This window comes from Rousettus aegyptiacus, unplaced genomic scaffold (genome assembly GCF_014176215.1).
Source record: "Rousettus aegyptiacus isolate mRouAeg1 unplaced genomic scaffold, mRouAeg1.p scaffold_m13_p_8, whole genome shotgun sequence".
Classification (NCBI taxonomy): domain Eukaryota; kingdom Metazoa; phylum Chordata; class Mammalia; order Chiroptera; family Pteropodidae; genus Rousettus; species Rousettus aegyptiacus.
The window spans coordinates 65,549,593-65,571,420 of NW_023416311.1; the positions used below are offsets into that span (position 1 = coordinate 65,549,593).

At 34.6% G+C, this 21,828-nt stretch overlaps 1 protein-coding gene across 1 annotated transcript in view; it reads right to left on the reverse strand.

Moving 5' to 3' along the window:
- MSH3 (mutS homolog 3) overlaps positions 1–21,828 on the reverse strand; it is a 124,844-nt gene that overhangs the window by 33,793 nt on the left and 69,223 nt on the right. The window contains exons 16-19 of the mRNA XM_016123442.2: positions 19,746–19,810; positions 17,242–17,358; positions 11,437–11,544; positions 5,829–5,940 (exon numbers count right to left, since the gene is read on the reverse strand). Of these exons, the coding sequence (XP_015978928.2) occupies positions 5,829–5,940; positions 11,437–11,544; positions 17,242–17,358; positions 19,746–19,810 (402 nt within the window). The remainder of the gene's footprint in view (positions 1–5,828; positions 5,941–11,436; positions 11,545–17,241; positions 17,359–19,745; positions 19,811–21,828) is intronic.

Sequence of the window (21,828 nt, forward strand, 5' to 3'; positions counted from 1 at the left end):
TTTTCTGCCTGGTAATTAGATACAAAGAATCAACACCTTATGAATATTATTATAATTAGTCTTACTTTTAACTTTTATATAGCTAAAGCCAGCATTTCTGGTGGCTAGAAGTATTCGTCCAGGAAAAATGGAAGAAATAGGAAGTTTGTGGTCCATGGTTTCCCTCCTATACTCACTTATCTTTCCAGTTTCAAGCATCATTCATGTAACAAATATGCAAGCACTTACAAAATGCTGCACACAGCACTAGGGACTGAGGCACCTTTGGCCGTCTCTTGGTCTCAGGAGAAGGACTTGTGAACAGGGTTCCAGTGTCTACCCAGTCCCACTCTACAACACCTGGGCTGAGATTTCCCTTGGGCCTCAGACACCCACAGGGTTCCAGCACACTTTGGGATCTTCCAGCTTTGCACATTTGACTCATTTTCTTCTCTTCCACAAGTTGAGAAACTGTCCCTCTCCCAGTAAGGTGAATTATTTGTATTATTTATATATATTTTAAAAGTCCACAAACTAAAAACCGCAACATTAATTGCTGTAAAGAAAAATCCATCCATTAGAAAGTCATTTGGTTTAAAAACAAATAATCCTGAGACTACAGTGGATTACAAAATGACATCTCCCAAGCAGTGTGTCACAGGTTACAGGTGTGCCAAGAGGCTGACCTAACCTTCCAGGTGGCAGCCAGAGCCCCGAGGCCAATCTCCTTTTGCTCTGAGCAACCTTTTCCTTCTCCTTTTATTCCAGTGTACATTCGAACTATTATCACTTCTTAATGTGTGGTGCAAAGTGAAAAAGGTTAGAAAACACCAGCTTGCCTTAGAATAGGTTTTAGGAAATAGTTCAAGACTACCCAACTTGGGTAACCTCTGACTGGGCAATTCCCCCCGCTGGGTCTTAGTTTATTCACAAGTATGAAGAGGCGGTTACACTAAATGATCCCTAATTTCCCTTCTAGTTCTACAGTATAATTATTCTGTAAATCGTGAAATGCTCATATATCCTGAAAAATCAAATTTTGTGAAGGAAAAAAACACAAAAATTTAAAGTGCGACTTGGAGACTGCTGAAGGTTTTTAGCTAATCCTTGTTTATTTAACAAATTGGACTAGGTGCCTGCTATGTGCCAGAGAACTGTGACTGATGGTGGGATTATGACTAAACCAGAGAAACATATTCCCTGTTCTCTTCAAGCTCACAGTCCACCGGGAACCAAAATCCTCTTCCCTCAAAAAAGGCAGTTATAATTTAGTGGGATAAATACTCAGATGGTGAAAAACACAGTGTTTGGGTGTGTAATAGGGGTCCCCATTCCAGCTCTGGTTAGGGAAGGTTTAGTGCAAGAAGCGACATACAATACAAGACTTACAGAAAAGCAGGAGCTGGAGAGTGGGGTGGAGCGTGGGCGTGTGTGAAGCAGGAGTGGATGTGGTAGAGAAAGATGGCATTCTAGGCAGAGGGGATACCATCTGCCAAGACCCAGAGGTACAGTAACTTAAGACTATACGGCTGGAATTTTAAGCATTAATTCAAACAGAGGAGTGATAGGACACATTAGGAAAAGCACTGTGGCTGCAGAGTAGAGAAGGAATTGAAGATGGGCAAGGTGGAGGTGGGACGATCTAGTAGATGCTAAGTATGTAAATACTGAGATTACATGGGGAGAACCAGGGAAGGGAACAAAAAGCAGGGCTTAGAAGAGTATTCCTTTCGATTCTGCTTGGAGAAATAAAACAAGGCTTCCTAGAAGATGGGGGAGCGGTATGTCTTCAAGGACAGGAAAGAATACAATAGCATCTTACCGGCTGTATTTTTAGTTTTCTGATGTTCAGATTAAACTAGAACTCTAAATTCTAAAACTAAGGTAGGGAAATTGTGTTTAAAAGATTCTTGAAAAGGTCTCTTCATTTAAATCTACTTTCAGTAAAACTACACTTCAGAGCTAGTGCCTCAGAGGGCTTTTCAACAGCCTTCTTTACCTTTTAAGACAATCTTTCTAGGTGACAGATCCAGAATCTAAACTCCCTGCACATACACTGTGATCACTCTAAACTCCCATAATCCTAGCTTGAACCTCCCTCCTGGCCTTTACACCCACCTTCGCATTAGGAATTCCACCTAATGTCCCACAAGGACATCAAAGTCACTTTCTATTTAATACTTTGTTGTATTCCTGCCAGAAAACCTAATACAGAAAGTCGAAAATAATGTTTATTTATTGACAATTCAGGTATTCTCTATTTTGAAATTCCTGTTCAAGTCTGTTGCCAATTTTTCTACTGGGCAATCTATTAGTTCCCTCAGTCTTTTTAAGTATTCTATTGGTGTTTATTTAATTGGGTATTCTTTCCCACCAGATTAGAGAGGTAGTATATCTCTTTCTTTTTTGTAAGCTTGACATCAAACGCAACATTGACACAAGGTATGTCAAAATTCATAAGAACGAAATATTCATAAAATGCTAACAAAAAAAATTCATAAAGAAATGCAAGATTGTGAAATGTGGAAAGAAAAAGAAAGTATTCTTAAAACTGGGAGAGGAAAAGTGGGCAGGAAGTTGGCTTGCTCAGAAGCACTATAATAAGTTAATGTAATACAGAATCCAGGAAAGTATACTTCTAATTACATATATGAAAGACCATTTCTTAAAATCACATCATTATCAAAAGCAACAATGTCATTTGACTTCCAGAAAATTATTTTCATGGTATATTTTATAATTAACACCTAAAAAATATTTTAAATTGAGTTTTACATAGTAAGTTCTTTTTAACATTATCCCTTTATACCCTGCAAAATAGAATGCACTTCACCATAGCAACAGTTCTATATCAACTCCTACTCAAGTTAGAAAAAGCATATGTAAAAGAATCGAACATTCTGGAATATTCTGAGGTGCTTGCTGGAATAAATCGCTCCATTTATTTTATAAAAACTTAAATATACAACTTCAATGTTTCTTTAAAACATTCTTGTAATGAGACAGAAAGCTATTTTAGTTTCTCAAATATTGCTTTATTAAACAGTATAATACATTATTTAAAATAAAGAGGAAAAGAGGGGGAAAAGAATAAAAAAAGGGACAAAAGAAATAAAAAAAAACAATGTGAAGGATAACACCCTTGGGATCCAGCTGTTTGGTGAGCTGGAGAATGGGAACAGTAACAGGAAATGATACCTAAGTAATTTATAAGTGAAATACAAACCCAGATACTAAATGTTATAACCATATTACTTTCTGAAGAAAAGCTATACCCTATTAGTATTATGGGAACTGAAAATTCTTATGTTCACATAATCTTTTGAGACAATAAAAGCATTTGCACTTATTAACTTTGATAAATTAAGTAATTTACAAATTCTCTGAGAAGAACAAGTTTACGGATACTGTGAATCAGGTTATATACTACCAAAAGTCTTTCTATGATATGAAAATGTAACACTAAACTAGATGTAATTCAAAGTGTTCCCTTTCACTTATCACTCTTGTGGCTAGCCAAAGTCACCCTGCGCATATCTTTGTTATCCTTGCTCACTGCCCGAGATGTCTGTTATATTCCCAGCTCCCCTGATGCTCTGGGCTTTCTTTCTCTGACCTAATTTCCAACTGCTCCCCTACATTTCAAGTCTTCCATGGTCCTTTGAAAAATTCCCAGATTCTTCTATGGCTCTCTAACTTCCGTGTTTAACCTTTCCTTTGTACACTGGCTTCCACCAAACCTGCTGTTACTCCCCGCAGTCCTCTCATGTGGAAGCTGAGCTTTCCTACCATACCTGTCTCAGGGTTCAGAGTTTCTCCCCAATCTGCTTCGTTAGGGCTTTGCCATCTCTATTTGTCCTCAATGCAGGCATCCTTAAACCTGTAGGTCACCAGTCTCCATCCCTTGGAATCTGATACCTAGACAACCTGCATCTTCCACTACAAACCCTGCTGTTGTCTTAGATGATTTCAACATTCATATGGATGACTTTTTCTCAAACCGTTTTTTGATCTCCTCATCTCCAAAGACCTTCTCCACTTTTGCTACTCACTTCAACAGAAATAACGTAGGGTATTTTCTCAGAAAAATACAACCTCTGAAATCTTAGAGTCAGGCATCTCATTCTCTTATAAGACCTCTCACACTTAACTACACCCTGCATATTAATTCTTTCATCTCACTGCCAGGTTAATTTTACTCTATGTTGACAAAGACCTACTTCTTGACCAAACTCTAGTAAGGCTTCTCTGGGCCCTCTCCTTGGCTAAGCCTCAAACTTGCCCTATAAAAACTGCACCTTCTCAGCACCATCATATCACTTACTCTCCCCACTAAGAGACCAGAATGAACATTAGCATAGTTTCTAACAGCTCAAGGCCACATCCTTAGGATGACCCCAGGTCCCCTTAAAGTGCCTGCCTCAGAAAGCACAATGCTGCCAGGAGAATTTACTATGTGTTTCATATGACACCTCATGATAGACAGATAGGCCCCTGAACCTTCTCCTAGAGCAGTTACTTCAGAAGCTTACAATTATAAATCCTTCCTGTCCCTCTGACATGTAAATCTTCTCCCACCTAGAAATGAGTTCTCAAGGACTTGAAAACCATCTCTTTGAAACGCAAACATTCAAGGAGATAACTCTCTCTTTCCTTCCCACTCCCTGTGGGAGGGTATAAGCACCCGTTGCCAGATAGTAAACCCAGACAGGTTTCACATTAACCAATCCCGGTTCCTGCTTTTTGTAAATCTCCATTTCCCTGAATCTGTTCAAGCCACTCCAAATCCTTTCTCCCTTTCCCCCTCCTTAATCCCTCAGTCTTCCTTTAAAATGCCCAGTCACTCTGCACAAATTAAAGACGAGTTCAGTTCGCAATGGACTCTTTACCCTATTTGTAATAATATTACTGAATAAAATAACCCGTACCTAATCAGCATATGGTTTTATCTTGGACAATGTAACTATCCTCACACACGCGCACACACACACACTCACACACACTCCCTCCCACAAGTTCGCTTTTTCCCCAGCTTCACTTTTTTACTAGTACAATAGTACCCCCTTATCCACAGTTTCACTTTTCACAGTTTCAGTTACCTGTGGTCAACACAGGTTCGAAAATATTAAATGGAAAATTCCATAAATAAACGATTCGAAAATTTTAAATGGTATTCTGAGTATGGTGATGTAACTTCTTGTCACCCTCTTCTACCCTGGGAGTGAATCATGCCAAGATGTACTATCTTCTCAGCTATACCATAAGCCCTTTGAAGGCAAAGACTATCTCTGTCTTGCTTACTACTCTCTGGACTAATACTTGCTTCACCATCTGGGGCTAAAGAGGCACTCATTATGTATTAAATGATTAAATAGTTAGGATTGTTAATGTTCTATAAGAGAACTCTAACCCACATAACAAAAATTCTCATCACTGAAATCAGGTGAAGCATCTCTAACTCTTTCACAGAACATCTGAATATAGTAGAACACAAAACAAAGCATATATCATACAACACACTAATAGGAATTGGCAACGCCATGGTGTGATTCCACCCCATTAGCATTTGTGGGTATTTATAAACAGAAAAAATTTTTACTGTTAACTAGGATAACTAATTAAGACTAATCCTTTAGTCGCTAAATCTTTCCCTCTACAAATCATCTTGCACTGGAAATAGCACCAATTCCATATTTGGCAGTAAATAGAAAACTGTATAGCCAAGGATCAGTCCATTTAAAGCCAAAGTTAAAACTTCAGTAAATTTTAAAGAACATTATTTAATATTTAAAAGTTTGGGATCAACGTTAACACCTTTTACTTATTTTTTGGCATAATGTAGTACTTACTGATAAATTTGTACTATTGGGAACATACTGATCCTGTTCTCCCAGCAACACATCAATCACAGGATGCCGGCCATTTTTTATTATGATTTTCCTTTCTTCTTGTAAAGTTGGTCTGTGAAAAGAAGCATATTTCAATTGATAGCCATGGAAATTGCCTTTCAAAAAAATCTCTAAGTACAGAAAACTTCTGAGGTCAGTCTGTCAGACAACAAAACCTTAAACATGGACTTTAGGAACATACATCCAGATTAAGGCTTTGAGTATAAAAGTTAAACTTTAACTACAAAATAAGAATTAGGAAGACAATTACTATAACAGTGCTCTGAAACACAAACTTTAACAGAGTCTTGTGATGGCTCCACTACTGAGATCTACCTTTAGAAGAAGACTCTTTTTATCTTTTATATTTCTATTATTCTCTAAGCCATTTTCATTAATAAAAATTACAGTTTAGATTATTGCTACTTAAATCATTTTTAATAAGCATAATAAAGAAAATCATATGAAACTATTTTTAGATGTTACATTAATATAAATTCTGTGTTGAGCTTGGGGACAGAATGCCTTAAAATATTCTGTTTAATTAAAACATCTTTCTGTGGTTTTTGGTATCTTTTTTGGATGCAAAAACTATTTTTTTTTTTTTTTGCCTTGCTGGTCTTGTTTTGTAAGCTTTAATATTTCTGTTTTTATCTATAGGTTTATTTATCAGATCTTCAGCATTGTTTGGAAGCTGCTACATAGTTAGCTGTTCTCTGTCACTGAATATTTACACTGTTCAAATTGTCATTGTTATAAACAATGCTTCAATGAACAAGCCTATACACATGTCCATATACATATGTCTGAGTGTTTCTCTAAGTTGGAGGAAATTCCTAAAGTGGAATTTCTAAGTTATAGGGCATGCATATTTTTTATCTTAATAGATAAGAGTAGCTGTATCAATTTACCTTCCCAACAGTGGGACATGAAAATGCACTTGTTTTTTTATATCTTCACCTAAAGTTGGTATTATCAAACTTTCTAATTTTTAATAATGTCATCAATACACTGTGTTATCTATCTCACTGTTTTAATTTGCCCTCATTAATTGCTAAGGTTGAACATCTCTTCAATTTATTGGACATTTGTTGGTCTTCTTCATTGTAACATCCTGTCAATGACCTCCTCTAGTTCTTTGACTTTCTCATATAAGCATATTTCTGACCTTAGTCATAACACCAAAAAATACTACTTTCCTAAACACTAAATTCTTCTTCTTAAATATATCTGGCTAATAAAACTCCAAGAATATATACTTACATTTCTCAAAGAAAAGTGACAAAAGTATATTCTGAGTAAACAATTTAAGCCATCCTTTGGAAAGAGACATTTGTAATTACAAGAAAAGAACAGTTTTTGAATTTTAGAATTCTAAAGAAAATTTTTATCTAGATGGGTTATGAATTTACTATAAAAGAAAAAAATGAAACCATTTGCAAATGATATCAGTTTTAAAATAAAATCCTAGGTACTCTGCCAAGTGAAATCGATATATCATAATTCCCCAGGAAGTTTTCACTTTAGAATAAAATTTTTAGAGATTTGTTCTGCTCTAAAATCTACACTGATTTATTCTGCTATCGAAACTACACAATGACAAAACACTTCCTGGTAGAGTAAGAAGCAAATGATAATTCACAGAACTAAGATGATATACTAGGATTACATGCTGCCTAGAGAGAATGAAACATTGAACTTGAACAAATTCATTTTGTATTTTTAAAATTGTATCTTTCTCTTTTAATTGCCCCAGAGAACCAGAATACAATCTATATTTGTAGTTGTAGAACAGTATGGTATCTAGAATACAGACTGGATAGAAAAACCTCGAATAAGAACTTATATCTAAAGTAGATAAAATATCTTAACATTTAGAAGGAAAAAATTGCAATTATGTAGCCAAATAATCAATTTGAACTAACTGTAATAGCTCGAATGCACTAAAATCTTTAAACAAGCTAGAAACCTAAGAGAAGAAAAATATAATTTTCAGCTACTTAAAATGCATTTTACATCAACGTTTCCTATTTCATGACTATTTACACTCAATTTTACAGCTGCTAAAGGCTATGGCATTATTTTTCATTTAAATTTTTTCAGATGGATTTTTCTAAATACATGACATCCAATTTGGAACGTACTCTAGCATGTGAAATATTTCCTGAAATTATCTTAACTGATAGAACAGGTGATTTGGAACAATCCTATTGAGGACAAATAAAAAGTTGGATAAGGTATAGAAAACAGCTACTTAAAGGCACCTGTTAACGAATAAGGCAGCAAGGAATTACCAGGCCCGGATCTGTGGAAGGACAGAGGCCTACGGAGGGTATTTGCTGATATCCGAGGGAAGAGCTGAGGCTGTGCACTATGGACAGCTCTGCTCTGAACTGAGATCCCAAAGGGCTGCATACCAGGCATAAGAGTGTATTTAAGTAAGAACTGTACCCTTCGAATTTTTGAATCATCTCAAACTCAGATATAGATTAAGTGATGTCATTTTGTTATAGTGTCCTGAGATACCTAATAAGAAGCAAATGTGACTCTTTCAAAAGAAATATAATATCAAATTATTTCTACAAATGATTTTGCAAATACTATGCTTGTAAGATAATCAAAACAACCAGGCATTCAAAAAGATACACAAACAAAAACAAGCAGAAACAACAGACAATAGAAACAGACACAAAAGGACTCCAGATAGTTGAATTATCAGACATAGACTTTAAGATAACTATGCTTATAGTGTTCTAAGAGACATTGAGTATTGACAGGGAACTAAAAATGATTTTCTAAAAATAAAAAATTATTACGGGTATGAACGATAACAACCCTTTAGTTCAGACAATTTTATTAAAGATAAAGAATTTTTACAATACTTATTTCTTTCTGATTTTTGAATAACTAAACACCTTTGATGAATAGCTACTATTTACTAAGTGCTTATCATTTGTCTGAGCCTGCTTAGAAGTTTCATATATCTTTATCTCATTTAATCTATACAACATATCTGAGAGATAGGTACTATTTTGTCAATGCACAAACTGAGGATCAGAGATGTTAAGTAACTTGTTTAAAATCAGCTGTTAAATAACCAAGCTACCATTCAAAACCCATGTCTATCTGATCCAAAGTCTACACTCCGAAGGACACCTAAAAGAGAGATACTTATGCGAATCACAGGGTCTCTTAATATATATATATACATATATACTGAAAGATGCCAAAAGAACAAGGAGACATATTAAACTGAAAAATCTAAGCCCAAACTTACATACAGTAGATAATCTAAAACTGTTAATTTTCTGATGAGTCTAGGAATAGACTCATAGTTTTACAGTGATGCAATAAGGAATATATTTTTACTCCACAGATAGAGTTCTTGCCCAAACTACATCTCAATAAAGAATTCCTACAACTTTAAGATTTATCCCATTTACTAATTCATAACTTTTCTTCCTACAACTTTATATGTGGATACCTAAGACTTAAATAAGTGTACATGGCTAGTTAGTGACAGAGGGCGGGCTAGAACCAGGTCTTTTGACAACAAAGCTAGATTCTGATTATTACTTCACATTGAAAATTATATAGTATTTTAAATTATATATTATGTATAATAATATGTATGTTTAGGTGTACATATAGATATACAGACATACATACAGATATGAAAGTGTCAATTTGGTGTAATGTAGCAAACCACACACCCATACATAATGAGAAGAGCTTTATCTGGATACACATTAAATGCACAGGCTATAGCCGATCCTCTGCTTAATTCAGAAACAGAAATCATTAGGAAAAATTAGCTTCGTAAACCTTGTGAACCAAAAAAAAAAAAACCTATTAAGATTGCAATACATAAGGAAATCAAGTCAGCTGAAAGTAGACTCATTCTTCCCAATTAGATTCAACTAGAGTAAATTTACATATCTTATTTTTACAGATGATTAATAGAACATAATTTTTCCCCGTTTCCTGCAAAAGTGAAGTTTCGGCTCTAAAATGCCTATAGTTGCCTTATTGGGCAAATTTGTGTATTTTAATCCCTCTGATGTGACAAGAAATTGGGCAATAAAGAAAATGCAAAGACTTAATTCAAACAAAACTGCTGTGCCTGGCAGTCAGGATACATTCATTGCATGCACAATGGACAGCAAAACAAAATGAAAGAAAACAGCAAATTAAGTATATTTTGAGTCTATAAATGACGCAGCCAATCTTTCAACTCTCCTCCCACAAATATATAAATGCTTTACATTAAACAAACTACCTTTTGATATCCACTATGGGTACTATGCTGGTTACAGAGGGCATTTAAATTTTAAAAAAAGATATCTGGCACAAACTAGAGAGGAAACCAAGACTTGAAGGAAGTATGAACAGTGAAAACATATCTACTAATGAACTGTGTGCCACCTCGCTGATAGACAGTATCTCTTGTTTTTCTTTTTAGTCCTCACAACAAGCCAGCAAGTTAAATATTCTCTAAATGTTTCTTAGATATATGAAAAAAATGAGGCTTTGAGATACAAATTAAATATTTGTGCCCTCCCAAATTCCTATGTTGAAGCCTAATGTCTAAAGTGATGATATTATTTAATGGCTAAGTATTTTTCCATCAGACTATTGTTTGTTGATGTTGGAAGTTGTGTTTACAGAAAAAATAAAACTTTTATAAAGAGAGAAAAAATAAATAATGTGATGGTATAAGGAGATGGGGCCTTTGAGAGGTGATTAGGTCATATAGGCAGAGTCCTCATGAATGAGGAAGTGCTCTAAAAGAGAGACCCAGACAGCCTCCACAGCGCGAAGCCCACCAGAGCCACAGAGAGCCACCGGCATGAAATTCTGGCCTGGGGGAGCCACAAGGGCAAGCCAAAGTGCAGAGTGTTCAGCAGAGGTAAAGCCACCACAGAGAACCCCCTCAGAGGTGAGCCCAGGCACAGAGCCACCATGGGGGCAGGGTGGGCTGGAGCCCTGGGGGTCCAACCGATGGCCAGCAAAGCAATGGGAACAGGACTGTCACCCCAGAGGGTCTAGAAGGCAGGACCCACCCCTCACCACCAGAGAACTGACTACAGAGAATTAAGCCAAAAGACTGGCTCAAGCTTAAGGTTTCAGAGGTAAGGAAGAGCAATTTGAGAGCAATTGAAAGCAATAGGGAGCAATTTACCTCAGAATGAATCATACCTTGAGTGTCACCCATATCTGATTAAGATATTTAAATGAGACTTTTATAATTATAAATTAAACATTATATAGTGTTCAAGTCAAAGCTAACAAATGAAAAGACTGCTACTTTATAAAAATGTCACCCATATAAACTTAAAAATTGAAATATATAATATTCACCTCTAGAGTTATAGTGAACATTGTACTTAGTGATAGAGCAAACAAGAAAAGACTTTTAAATCAAACTATATTTGTATGACATTCAGCTTTACCAAGAGTCCACCATATTTAAATAATTTTAGTATTTTATAATAAAAACAGTAAAATAGATTGAATATGGCATCTGATCTGAAGTACTAAAATAAGGGGGAAATAAAAAATATATTACCTGCAGTAATCTCCTTGCTTAGCGACCTTGGCCAGGGAGAAAATGCAGTCAACAGTTGCTAGGTGATGTACTGCTTTACACAAGGAATGATAATGTTCACTGAAATTCCTACAAAAGCAACAACAAAAAGGTGAGCAAAATGATTTCTTTGACTTATAAAAGCTGTACAATAAGTAAGTACAAGCTAAAACAAAATAACCAGGCATACCCAGCAGTTAAGAGAGATGGAAATTACATTGAACTACTTTTCTGTTTAATATAATAACTTGATTACTAAGGCTTCTTTTTGGTTCATTTGGATAGAATTATATATATTTAAAACAGCTTCTATACCAAGATATCTGTTATTACTGTCATACTGCACATTTCATCTGACCCATGACATTTTAACTTAGATGTAATTAACTCAAATGCAGCAATCATTTTCATTAATCTTCAATAACATCGTGAACTGCCCAAGTTCCTTTTGTGCTTCTCATTCATAGCATCATTCAAATGAGGAATAACAGTTTCAATATCGTTCCCATTGAACTGGAAGCTTCTCCATGGTAGGGTCCGTGTCCATCTGATTTACCCTAACATCTAGACCATAACCTTGCCATAGACATTGTAATAAATTTTGTTGAATCCAAGTAAGAAGAAAAGTACTTTTTTCAGTGATGTGCACTTATCTTATTAATAGTGCATACAAAAATTAACTTCTGGATTTGTTTGTAAAAGATAATGGTCATTACCTCAAATCTTCGGCTAATTAAATAGCTGATGGTCAAGAAGCTTTAGAGTCATTATTTAAAGACATTCAGAAAAAAATATAGGAATGTACGCAGCTGTTTACCTTTCTCTCTCTTTTTCTTAGCTTGTTATCCCATTATCTCATAGCACGGGTATCCCTTACATCCTTTTAAGGAAGATCCCCCAAAAGAAATAGAGTACTATGCTGAATGCTTCTCTTAAAACAGATTTCAGAAACTTTTAAATTTAGTATGTTTGCCTCTTTAAAAACAAAGGTTTTTAGAGTGCTTTCTAGTTTGAAAAAGATATTCAGATTAAGCCATGTGACCAGTTATTCCTATATTATCACTACATTGATTTTTTTAGAATCTGTAATTTTTTATTTTTCTAGTAATATCAGAACAAGGTATTCTATGTAAATGACTTTTTCAGATACTAAATACATTTTAAGTATCCAGCTTTATTTGTGTTAACTATTTGTAAATTAGAAATATATTTACAGTATATTTTATACCTCTTTGCTTGAGTAGACAGAGCATAATGAATATAATTTACCTGTTTCCCCCTGAATTAAAATTCACCAAAACGAACTGCAAAGAGCCATAAAAGAATCCAAATAGCCATGGCAATCTTAAGAAACAAGAACAAACTTGGAGGTATCACACTACCTGATATCAAACTATACTACAAGGCTACAGTAATCAAAACAGCATGGTACTGGCATAAAAACAGATACAGTGATCAATGGAACAGAATAGAGAGCCCAGAAATAAATCCACGCCTATACACTCACTTAATCTATGACAAAGGAGGTAAGAATATACAATGGGGTAAAGATAGTCTCTTCAATAAATGGTGTTGGAAAAATTGGACAGATACATGCCAAGAAAAGAAGCTGGACCACCTTCTTACACTGTATACAAGAATAGACTCAAAATGGATTAAAGTCTTAAATGTAAGACCAGAAACCATAAAACTCTAGAAGAAAACATAGGCAGTAAACTCTCTGATGGGGATGGGGAGCACGGCAGAGGGAATGCAGTTAGCATTAATATGATGTCTCAGTAGAGGGCCAGGGGAGGAAAGGAGCAATTGGGGGTGATCGTTTTAAGAACTATATAGATGTCTAACCAATGTACTGTATACTTGAAACTAACGTAAATAAATTAAATATATACATATATTTAAACCATACCAAAAAAAAAAAAAAAAAACCTGCATAAATCTCATTAACATTAAGAGTCTGGGCAAAATCCCAAATACAAAGGAGAGTGGCCCCTGGATTCCAACAGATAGCACTCAACTGCCACCTTTAAAATGCCTCTTAGTTTTTAAGATGCCACATGCTGTATGGACCTGACACTCCCGTGTGGTTGCCCAGTGATCATGCCTTTTCAGTTTTAAATCTGACCACTCACTTACCCCTTTGGACTGTGGACTATTCTGTCCGTTCTAATTACCGTCCCATCTGGCCTTCCTAACCTGGCTCTCTCTCTTTTGCCAGAGGATAGCCACGTGTGATCTTTCTGCTCTTGCCGCTTTGGACTTGAGTTTCAAAGTACCTTTGGCACTAAAAAAGTCAATTTTTTATTACTCTCACTCCCTCCTTCTCAGATTGTCACCGCAACCCTATTTGCTACTACCCAGAAGCCTTAGGTTGAGGGAACTGTCCCTGATAATCTTCTAAACTTTTGGGATTGAAGTGAGGGGCATAGTTCTCAGCGGGTACCATTTCAGTTAAAAAAAAAAAAAAAAGGCAGAGAGGGATAAGGTAATTATTTTGATATGAACGACAATGTTTTTTTTCACGTCGACTACATTAATAAGATGTGAATAAAATGAAATGATTATGAACCTTAAAGATCATCATCATAACTCTTACAAAGCCTTGTTTGACTTCTTGGTCTTTATCCATTTGCTATATTTTGCCAAATTTCAAAGAGATTATCCATACTTAGAAAAATGACAACCTCAGAAATGGGCAATTCAGATAACAATCTGATAGACTGGATTTGTGTCATAACAACATGCAACTCCATCACTAAGCCACCAGTCAACTTAAGGATGAGGCCAAAACATAATTTAATCTCTGATCAAAAGACATTGCTAATCCATGGGAAGTGGATTAAGACACTTGGGTTCTAAAGCTATTATGACAGTTTACCATCAGAGGTTGCTCAATAACATCTCAAATTAATAAAAATGAAAATATTCTTTCTTTTATTTGCAAATGTATTTCTAAAAGATTTAAACTACTGTATGAGAGATAATTGCATTTTTCAAGAATTTACAATTGAGAAGATTATTCAATATCCAGAGCCCATTTCCTAGAACACAAAAGAAGAGACATATTTTTTGAGAGAGGGTTCCATTTAGAATTCCTTACAACCTCATTTCTTGCAATATTTTGATAAAAAGCAGTATGACTAATGCACAACGGTTAGTATCTCAGTAGGAGACAAATACACTTGTATAGCTGGTATTCAATCCTCTGGTGTCAGGTTCATTGAGGTTAATAATTTTTAAATAACATCATATTCATGCCATCTGGAATCTCAGCTAATAGTGTGCATAACAGTTGATGCTGTTCTCAAGTGGGAGCTCTAGTTGCAAATGCTCTAAATTTCAGCTAGTATTCTCTTTTTACATAAAAACGTTAATATATTTTTCTTATTTTGAAAGTAATATGTGTCTATTATAGAAAACTTTGAAATCACATATTTGAAAATTAAAATCTCCAGTTATTTTACCACCCAGAAATAATCAAATATTTGAGACTACATATTTTTATGAAGAGACATTTCTCCAAAAAAACACACAAATGGCCAAGAAGCATATTAATAATATAATAAACATTTATATTTCATTGTTTAAATTATAAAGATTCATATGGTATGCATATATGTGAATTTACACATACAGATTTGTATCATATTTTAATACTGTCTTGCATCCTTCTCTTTACTAGTATATCATGGGTATCATATTCTTCTGTTATGTCATATTTAATGTTGGCTCACTCTAAGCAGCTCTGAACTACATAAAAAAGGGTGATGTCATGAAAGCAGAATTCTCCTGGGTTAATCTGGCAGCAGAGCCAGTAAGAGGGCTGATACAGTAAATAAGGTATGAGGTAATGGTGGGGCGCTAGATGAGAACAGAAGAAAAAGGCAAATTAAAGAAAAATTGCAAAGGGAAAATAAGATACACGGGAATTTGATAACAGCTAAGGAGAGGAAAAGGAGAATCGAAGATAATGCCCAAGTTTTTAGCCTGGAGGACCTGAACTTTTAGTCTAGATGATGCAGAGAGAACATAATCCAGATTTATAAAATCGTGCATGTACTCTGAATAGAATGAATATGAATTACCTCACCAAATCCTAGGACCCTAGAATGTGGCCCTTGAAACTTTAAAGGAGTAGCCTAATTTTCATGTTCTCGGCAATAGTAAGAGAAAAGCCAGGAGAACTGAGAGACTCAAGGGTCCTGAAAACCCTCAAAACAGGAAATTGAAAGTAAATTGGAAAAAGAACTGAATAAACCAAATTTCCATCCTTGGATCCAAGAGTCTGAGTCAAGACAACCTAAAAAGACTCAGGATAAGTAAATTAGAATCTCTTTCTAATCCTATAATTCAAGACCACTCTGGGCAAAAAGAGATGATATCAACCTTTTAAAAACTGTCACATGTCTTTTGTGATCTTTTTTTTTTTCACTTGTCAGATTGGTTACTTTAAATGGAATAAAGCTCCTTGAAGGACCTCACAGAATACTTACTGTTTAAGTTTTGAAGACAAAGATTAATAGAGGGATTTCTGTTTAGAGTGATGCCTACAAATTCATCACGGGCAGGCTTCATAGCCTGATGGTAAGGAGTACAAACCCCACTGCCAGACACTCCAGTCTTTAACCTTACAACCAACTTCTTATTTCCGCATCTGACTTTATTCATTTATAAATTGGGAGGGATGATAATACTTAATTCACAGGGTTCTTGTGAGAAACAATCAGGTAGTATACATAAAGTGCTTAGTGTTCCAGAGCCAGTGTCTATGGATTCATGAAAGTCAATTGCGCACATCTCTACCAAACTCCTGTCCAATAGCAGCTTAAAATCAGTCATGGTGGGAGTGTTTACACTTCAGAAATCAGCAAACACTACAAATACTACTACTGTTCCAGGGCTAGCTGTTAATCATTTACCAGCACACTACTGACTTAAGCTTGTCATTATGAACACACGAATATTAATAAATCTAGAATTTGAGATATTCTTTGAGACAAGGGCAAGTACTCTTCAAAAACATCTCATATTACAAAAAAAAAAGGTGGGGGACTATTCTAGATTCAAATAGAAAAAAGAGACATAATAACCAAATGCAATGTATAAAAGTTGATTAGATCTTTTATTTAAAAATTCGAGGAAGGAAATTGAGAAAATTCAATGTATTCTTAAATTAATATTAATTTTTCTTAGGTGTGATAATGGTATTAAGATTATATAGCATAATGCATTTGTTTTAGAAGATCTATGCTTAAATGTTATGTCTAAAACTTCCAAATGTTTCTGTAAAAAACGTATATGAGATATAAAACAAATACAGCAAAATGGTAACATTTGATAAATCTAGGTGAAGAGTACATAGGTGTTCATGTCAACTTTATCATAGATTTAAATTTTTTTAAATAAAAACAAGGGAAATATTCTTTAAAATTTAATTAAATGGAGATAATAAGAACCACTAACCCGTATTTGTCCAACCCTGAAAATGTTAAGCCTTTACATAAGAACAATAAACAAAGGCCAAGGTGGAATTTCAAAAAGTGACTCTACTAAACATCCTTAGCAACAAAACGTTAGTACAGTAACAATAAGTATATTTGGTCTCTCACCAAAGACTAAGATGACCTTACATTTCAATAGATTAAAAATAAAATCAGAGAACACATGTACTCAACTATTTCATGGCAGATCACAAACAATAATCTCTACTTTTCTTTTTGATGGAAAGATTTTCCGGTCTATTTCTCATAGCAGAAAGTCAGATTATATTTTTCATTGTAAACTCACTCTAGAAAATCAAGCCATTCAGCATTGCAGTCAAGGACTAGCTGCTCCCGGAGCTGATTTAGATGTCTGTAATTTTCTACAACAAAAGGAGAGTGAAAGCGGCTCACAGCTTTTGTGCTAGAAGAGAGGGAAAAACACAAATAGGAAATCAAGGTTACTAAGGAATCAGCAGTGCCATCACTTCAGAAAATTAAAGCAGTTATTTATTATTCTCTGGTGAACATTGAAAGTAAATAGCTGTAAATAAAGAACATTCTTTAATTACGGCCCTGAACTCTATTGATTCCTAAGATCTTCATTGTAAATAAAGTACTTGGAGTTCATAGAACTTTGTTGGGGAAGCTTTTAAAATGCATTTCAATTATATCCATATGGCAAAGTCAAAGTTTAGAATTTTCATTTCAGAAGCAGAAAGCTTTTTTCTTTAACTTATACTAAATAAAAACACTTGCTTTTTATTTAAAAAAAAAATCAGAAGCAAATACAGCAAAATAGGTCCTGACAAAGCTGGGAGGTGGATACATTGGTAAAGGTCATATTATTCTTTATATTTTATACTTTTCTGTATGACTGAAGCATTTCGGTGAAAAACATAAAAATATAAAGCGTTACAAAGAAGAGCAATGCATTAATTCAGGAGGCAAAGAGGAGTTCTTCATGATCTTAAGTGTAGATTCACAGTGACCCTGGATGGGAAGAAGCACCATGTGCCCCTCTTCCAGGCTTACGTATCACCTCTGCTCTTCTCCAAGACGCTGCAGAGTACACTGCAGGGAGCCATGGGTCCCGATCAGAGACTTTGGGCCAAAGCTCCAAATCTGCCAGTTATTGGCTAGCTATGTGACTTTGGGCAAATATAACTGACATTCTCTAAACATCACCTTCTCTATCTATAAAATGGGGATAATAACAGTATCTACCTCATAGGTACTATTGAGAGGATCAAACAGCGCTTAACAGAGTACCTCTATCATGAGCATTCAATATTAGGAGTTGTTCTGTGGTGATAGGGGTGGTTGTTACTGCTGCTGCTGTTATTACTAGGATGAGACCTTCAAGGAAAAAAGGTCCGAGTTGAGTGACAGGCAAGTGTACTCTGATCTTTGTTTGCTCCCCAATCCAGGGATACGCTGTCACAATTATCCTTAATTTGGCAAGTTACTGGACTAGGGGTAGGCCTTTTGCATTCAAAATACAATTCATTATACTCTAATCTATCCCTATCAAGACTCCAATGGCCAAAAAACAAATAAAAAATTACAATGAACCTTCCCCAAACCATCTTATTTATTCATTCAATTTACAACACTGAATTTTTAAAAGATTTATGCTTTGCTTGTTCCCTTTAAATTATGTCATCTAGATTTCTATGTAAACATATTTATCTCAGCTTTCTCTTTTGACAAAACTCAGTGAGATATTTCCATTATTGTTCTAGATGAACTAACATGATTTTTAGTAATTTGTCTTCATAAAGCATATTTCCATTCATTAGCAGTAGTATAGGACAAAAGAAAATAAAGAAAAAAAATGCCCACAAAAAGAAAACAGCATATCCTAAAATCGACAATACCCAAATCTCAATTACAACTTCTGGTAACAGAGAAAAAAAAAAAGGATGATATTTAGAGCTAAAGAAACCTACAAATGTGTCTTCAGCATCCTTTTATAGTGGCAATGGATAACAGTTTTCTTCTTTAGTTAAAATAATAAATTTATAACCACTCATACATCATGTCAAGATTTTCTTCCATCCTCAACATAGAGTTCCTCCATACCATCACCAGCTACTAGCCTTACTAAGGCAAATGGAACATTTTCATCTCAAATTCATGCAAACATATTAATAAAAGTAGTAATAAATATTCCACAAAGGATACTACTCACAGGAGGATATACTTCTCTAATACCACTTCTTTAAATGAGTCCCCTTTCTTGGGGATTAATGCCTAACCAAGGAAAAAAGGCAGATATAGTTCTCTAATTTTGTTCTTGATTAATTTACTTTCATCGATTCATGATATAACTCACAAAAGAGAAGATGTAATGAACTATTGTAACTATGTGCCACAGAAAGCATTAAGAATAAAGAAAGGCAGAGCTCAGTGAAGTAGAAAATGAAATTTAAGCTTCTTAAAAGAAATGTCAGGTATAGCATTCATCAAGAAGTTCAAGCAACCGAATTCATCTTGTAATTGTAGTTTCCTCAACTTTTTTCTATTTCATGTGTTTAAAGTGTACTCTGAAGTATAAGAATAAAATAGTAACTTGCAAAGCAAGAAAATAAATGTTACAAATAAGATACCTTTTGGAAAAAATGTTTTAAAATCAATGATAAAAAAGGGTTTAAAATCATTCTTTCTTTGGTTAAAAGTTCCATTAAAAAAAGGGGGGGGGAGAGTTGCTTTTCATGTCAGAATGTGGTTATTATCAGTCAGTAGCATACAGCTATACAGATGTCATTATAACTCATGTTAATTTTAAAAATGTATTTTTAAACCTACCTTCCAACCTTAATCCAATCAGCTGGTATACAAGATACAGCAGAGTTCTTTACTTCAATCATAAACTAAAATAAATATAAATAAAAGATATTTAAATGATTAGTCATATTTTTAAAGCTTCCTCAAAATTGTGCTAAATATTAATCATAAATAGTAAATATTCTAAGTAGTCTAAATAAATCCAGTATTGTTCTTGGGAGAGTTTGTATATGTCCATGCAACTAAATATTATTAATTAGGGTTTCAATACTTGGTATAAAGTATAATTTGTATGACGAAAAAAGTCTGTAATAAGGGATATGATTTAGTACTTTAATGTTTGTAACATCATTTTGTGCATACTATGAATGGTGATTTTTTTCAATAATGACATTTCATTTATTAGTACTCACTTAAGAATTCTATTACTCAGTAATAAGACTGAATTTCTAAGCACATAAAATTTTTAAATGTTTAATTATTAGATGTTATGCAAGTCTGAGATAAGGTTCCTCCCTATTCTGAACAGGAGAATTTATTGTGATACTTTTTATGCAAGGAATTTAAGTCCTCTAAAAGTTTCCTCATAAAAAAAGCACTGATTTCCCCAACTATTAAGAAAGAAGATATTTCTTCCTATGAACATTTTCTTTAAGTTTTCACTTATATGAACCTTAACTTTATAGATCCAACTGTGCTCTACAAAATAGCTTTTTTGAAATCATCCAGGAAGTGAAATCAAGTTCTTTCTCTCACACCTTTCACTTTTAGCATTCATCATATAACATTTCTTCCTGTTCACATTCTTGTATTGTTGTCATGAAATTCAATGTTTTATTTAAATAAATAAACTTATTATGCACAGGATAGAACCCAGAACTCTGTGGCTGCTGGAAAAAATCCACAACATAAATATCATTGATGGGAAAGATAAAATCACTTTTAAACTATGCTAAAAAAAAATCCACTTAAATATTATTTTTAAATGTTCTGTGCAAGACATGTTGGTCTTTTTATAAAAATAATTCTGGTAAGAGCTATCCATGCCAAAGGCAAACAGAACAATTCAGGAACACATTGGACCACTAATATTTGGGAAAGACACATCTTGATCCACAATGACTAACACAGAGCTCCCCAGAGTTACTGCCTAAGGGATGGTGCAAATTTTAAAAAGAAGCCCAAACTGCCTCAGTGAGGTCACTGGGTAGCCAGCAAGGCTGGTTTACTTAAGTAACTTGCCATTAACACTGCAGCTTCAAGGAACTGGATTCGAGTCTGTACCTTACACACACTACAAACTGCTAATGGTTTGGAGCATAACTGTTCAATTTGTAAGTATCAAGATTCTACCCCAAGGACCACAGCCCCTCAAGCAAGCCATGTGTAGAGCCAATACAGGATGAAAACAGAATGAAAGTCAGGAAAGTCCACATGGACTTCCTGCTGGCTAAACCCATGTCACTTCCTCAGATAAGGGCTGATCCTGTGTGTCTTTTTTTCTTTCAGTCATCCTAGGTTTTCAGCCTGTGTTTCTCCTCAGAATTGTTATCAAATAGCAGTTCTGTTCTATTCTACACTGGTTATGAAAGAGGAAATTCTCTATTTCCTTTTACAAACATTCTAAGAATGAACAGACAGGTCTTTTGTTTAAGGATTTTATTGCTAAAGGAAGGGAAACTAAAATTGGAAATTAACACTTATTTCGGAATCTTAGAAAATTCTCACGGTAACTTTCCCTGCTCTATAGCTGATTTTGTTTTTTAGGTGTTACAGTGAGAAGTCTACCTTGATTTGTTCCAGCAATCTCTCATATTCTTCTCCTGAAATCCAATCCAGTCTTGATTAAATGTCAGATATTGTTACTCAAACTACTGCCTGTGGTATCACTGGACTGGCATCATTGCTAACTTTGCTGTAATTCTTAACTCACCCCAGAAACTATTTTCTGTTTTTCCAGCATCACACTTAACCCATTCCTACTCCCCCCCCCCTTTTCTCTCTCACTTTCTTTTAAGTATTTTAAACTATTTTTTAAATGAAGAAATAAGATTTAATAGAGAATGCTTTCCACATCTTAAACATACTAAGCAGATACCTGGAC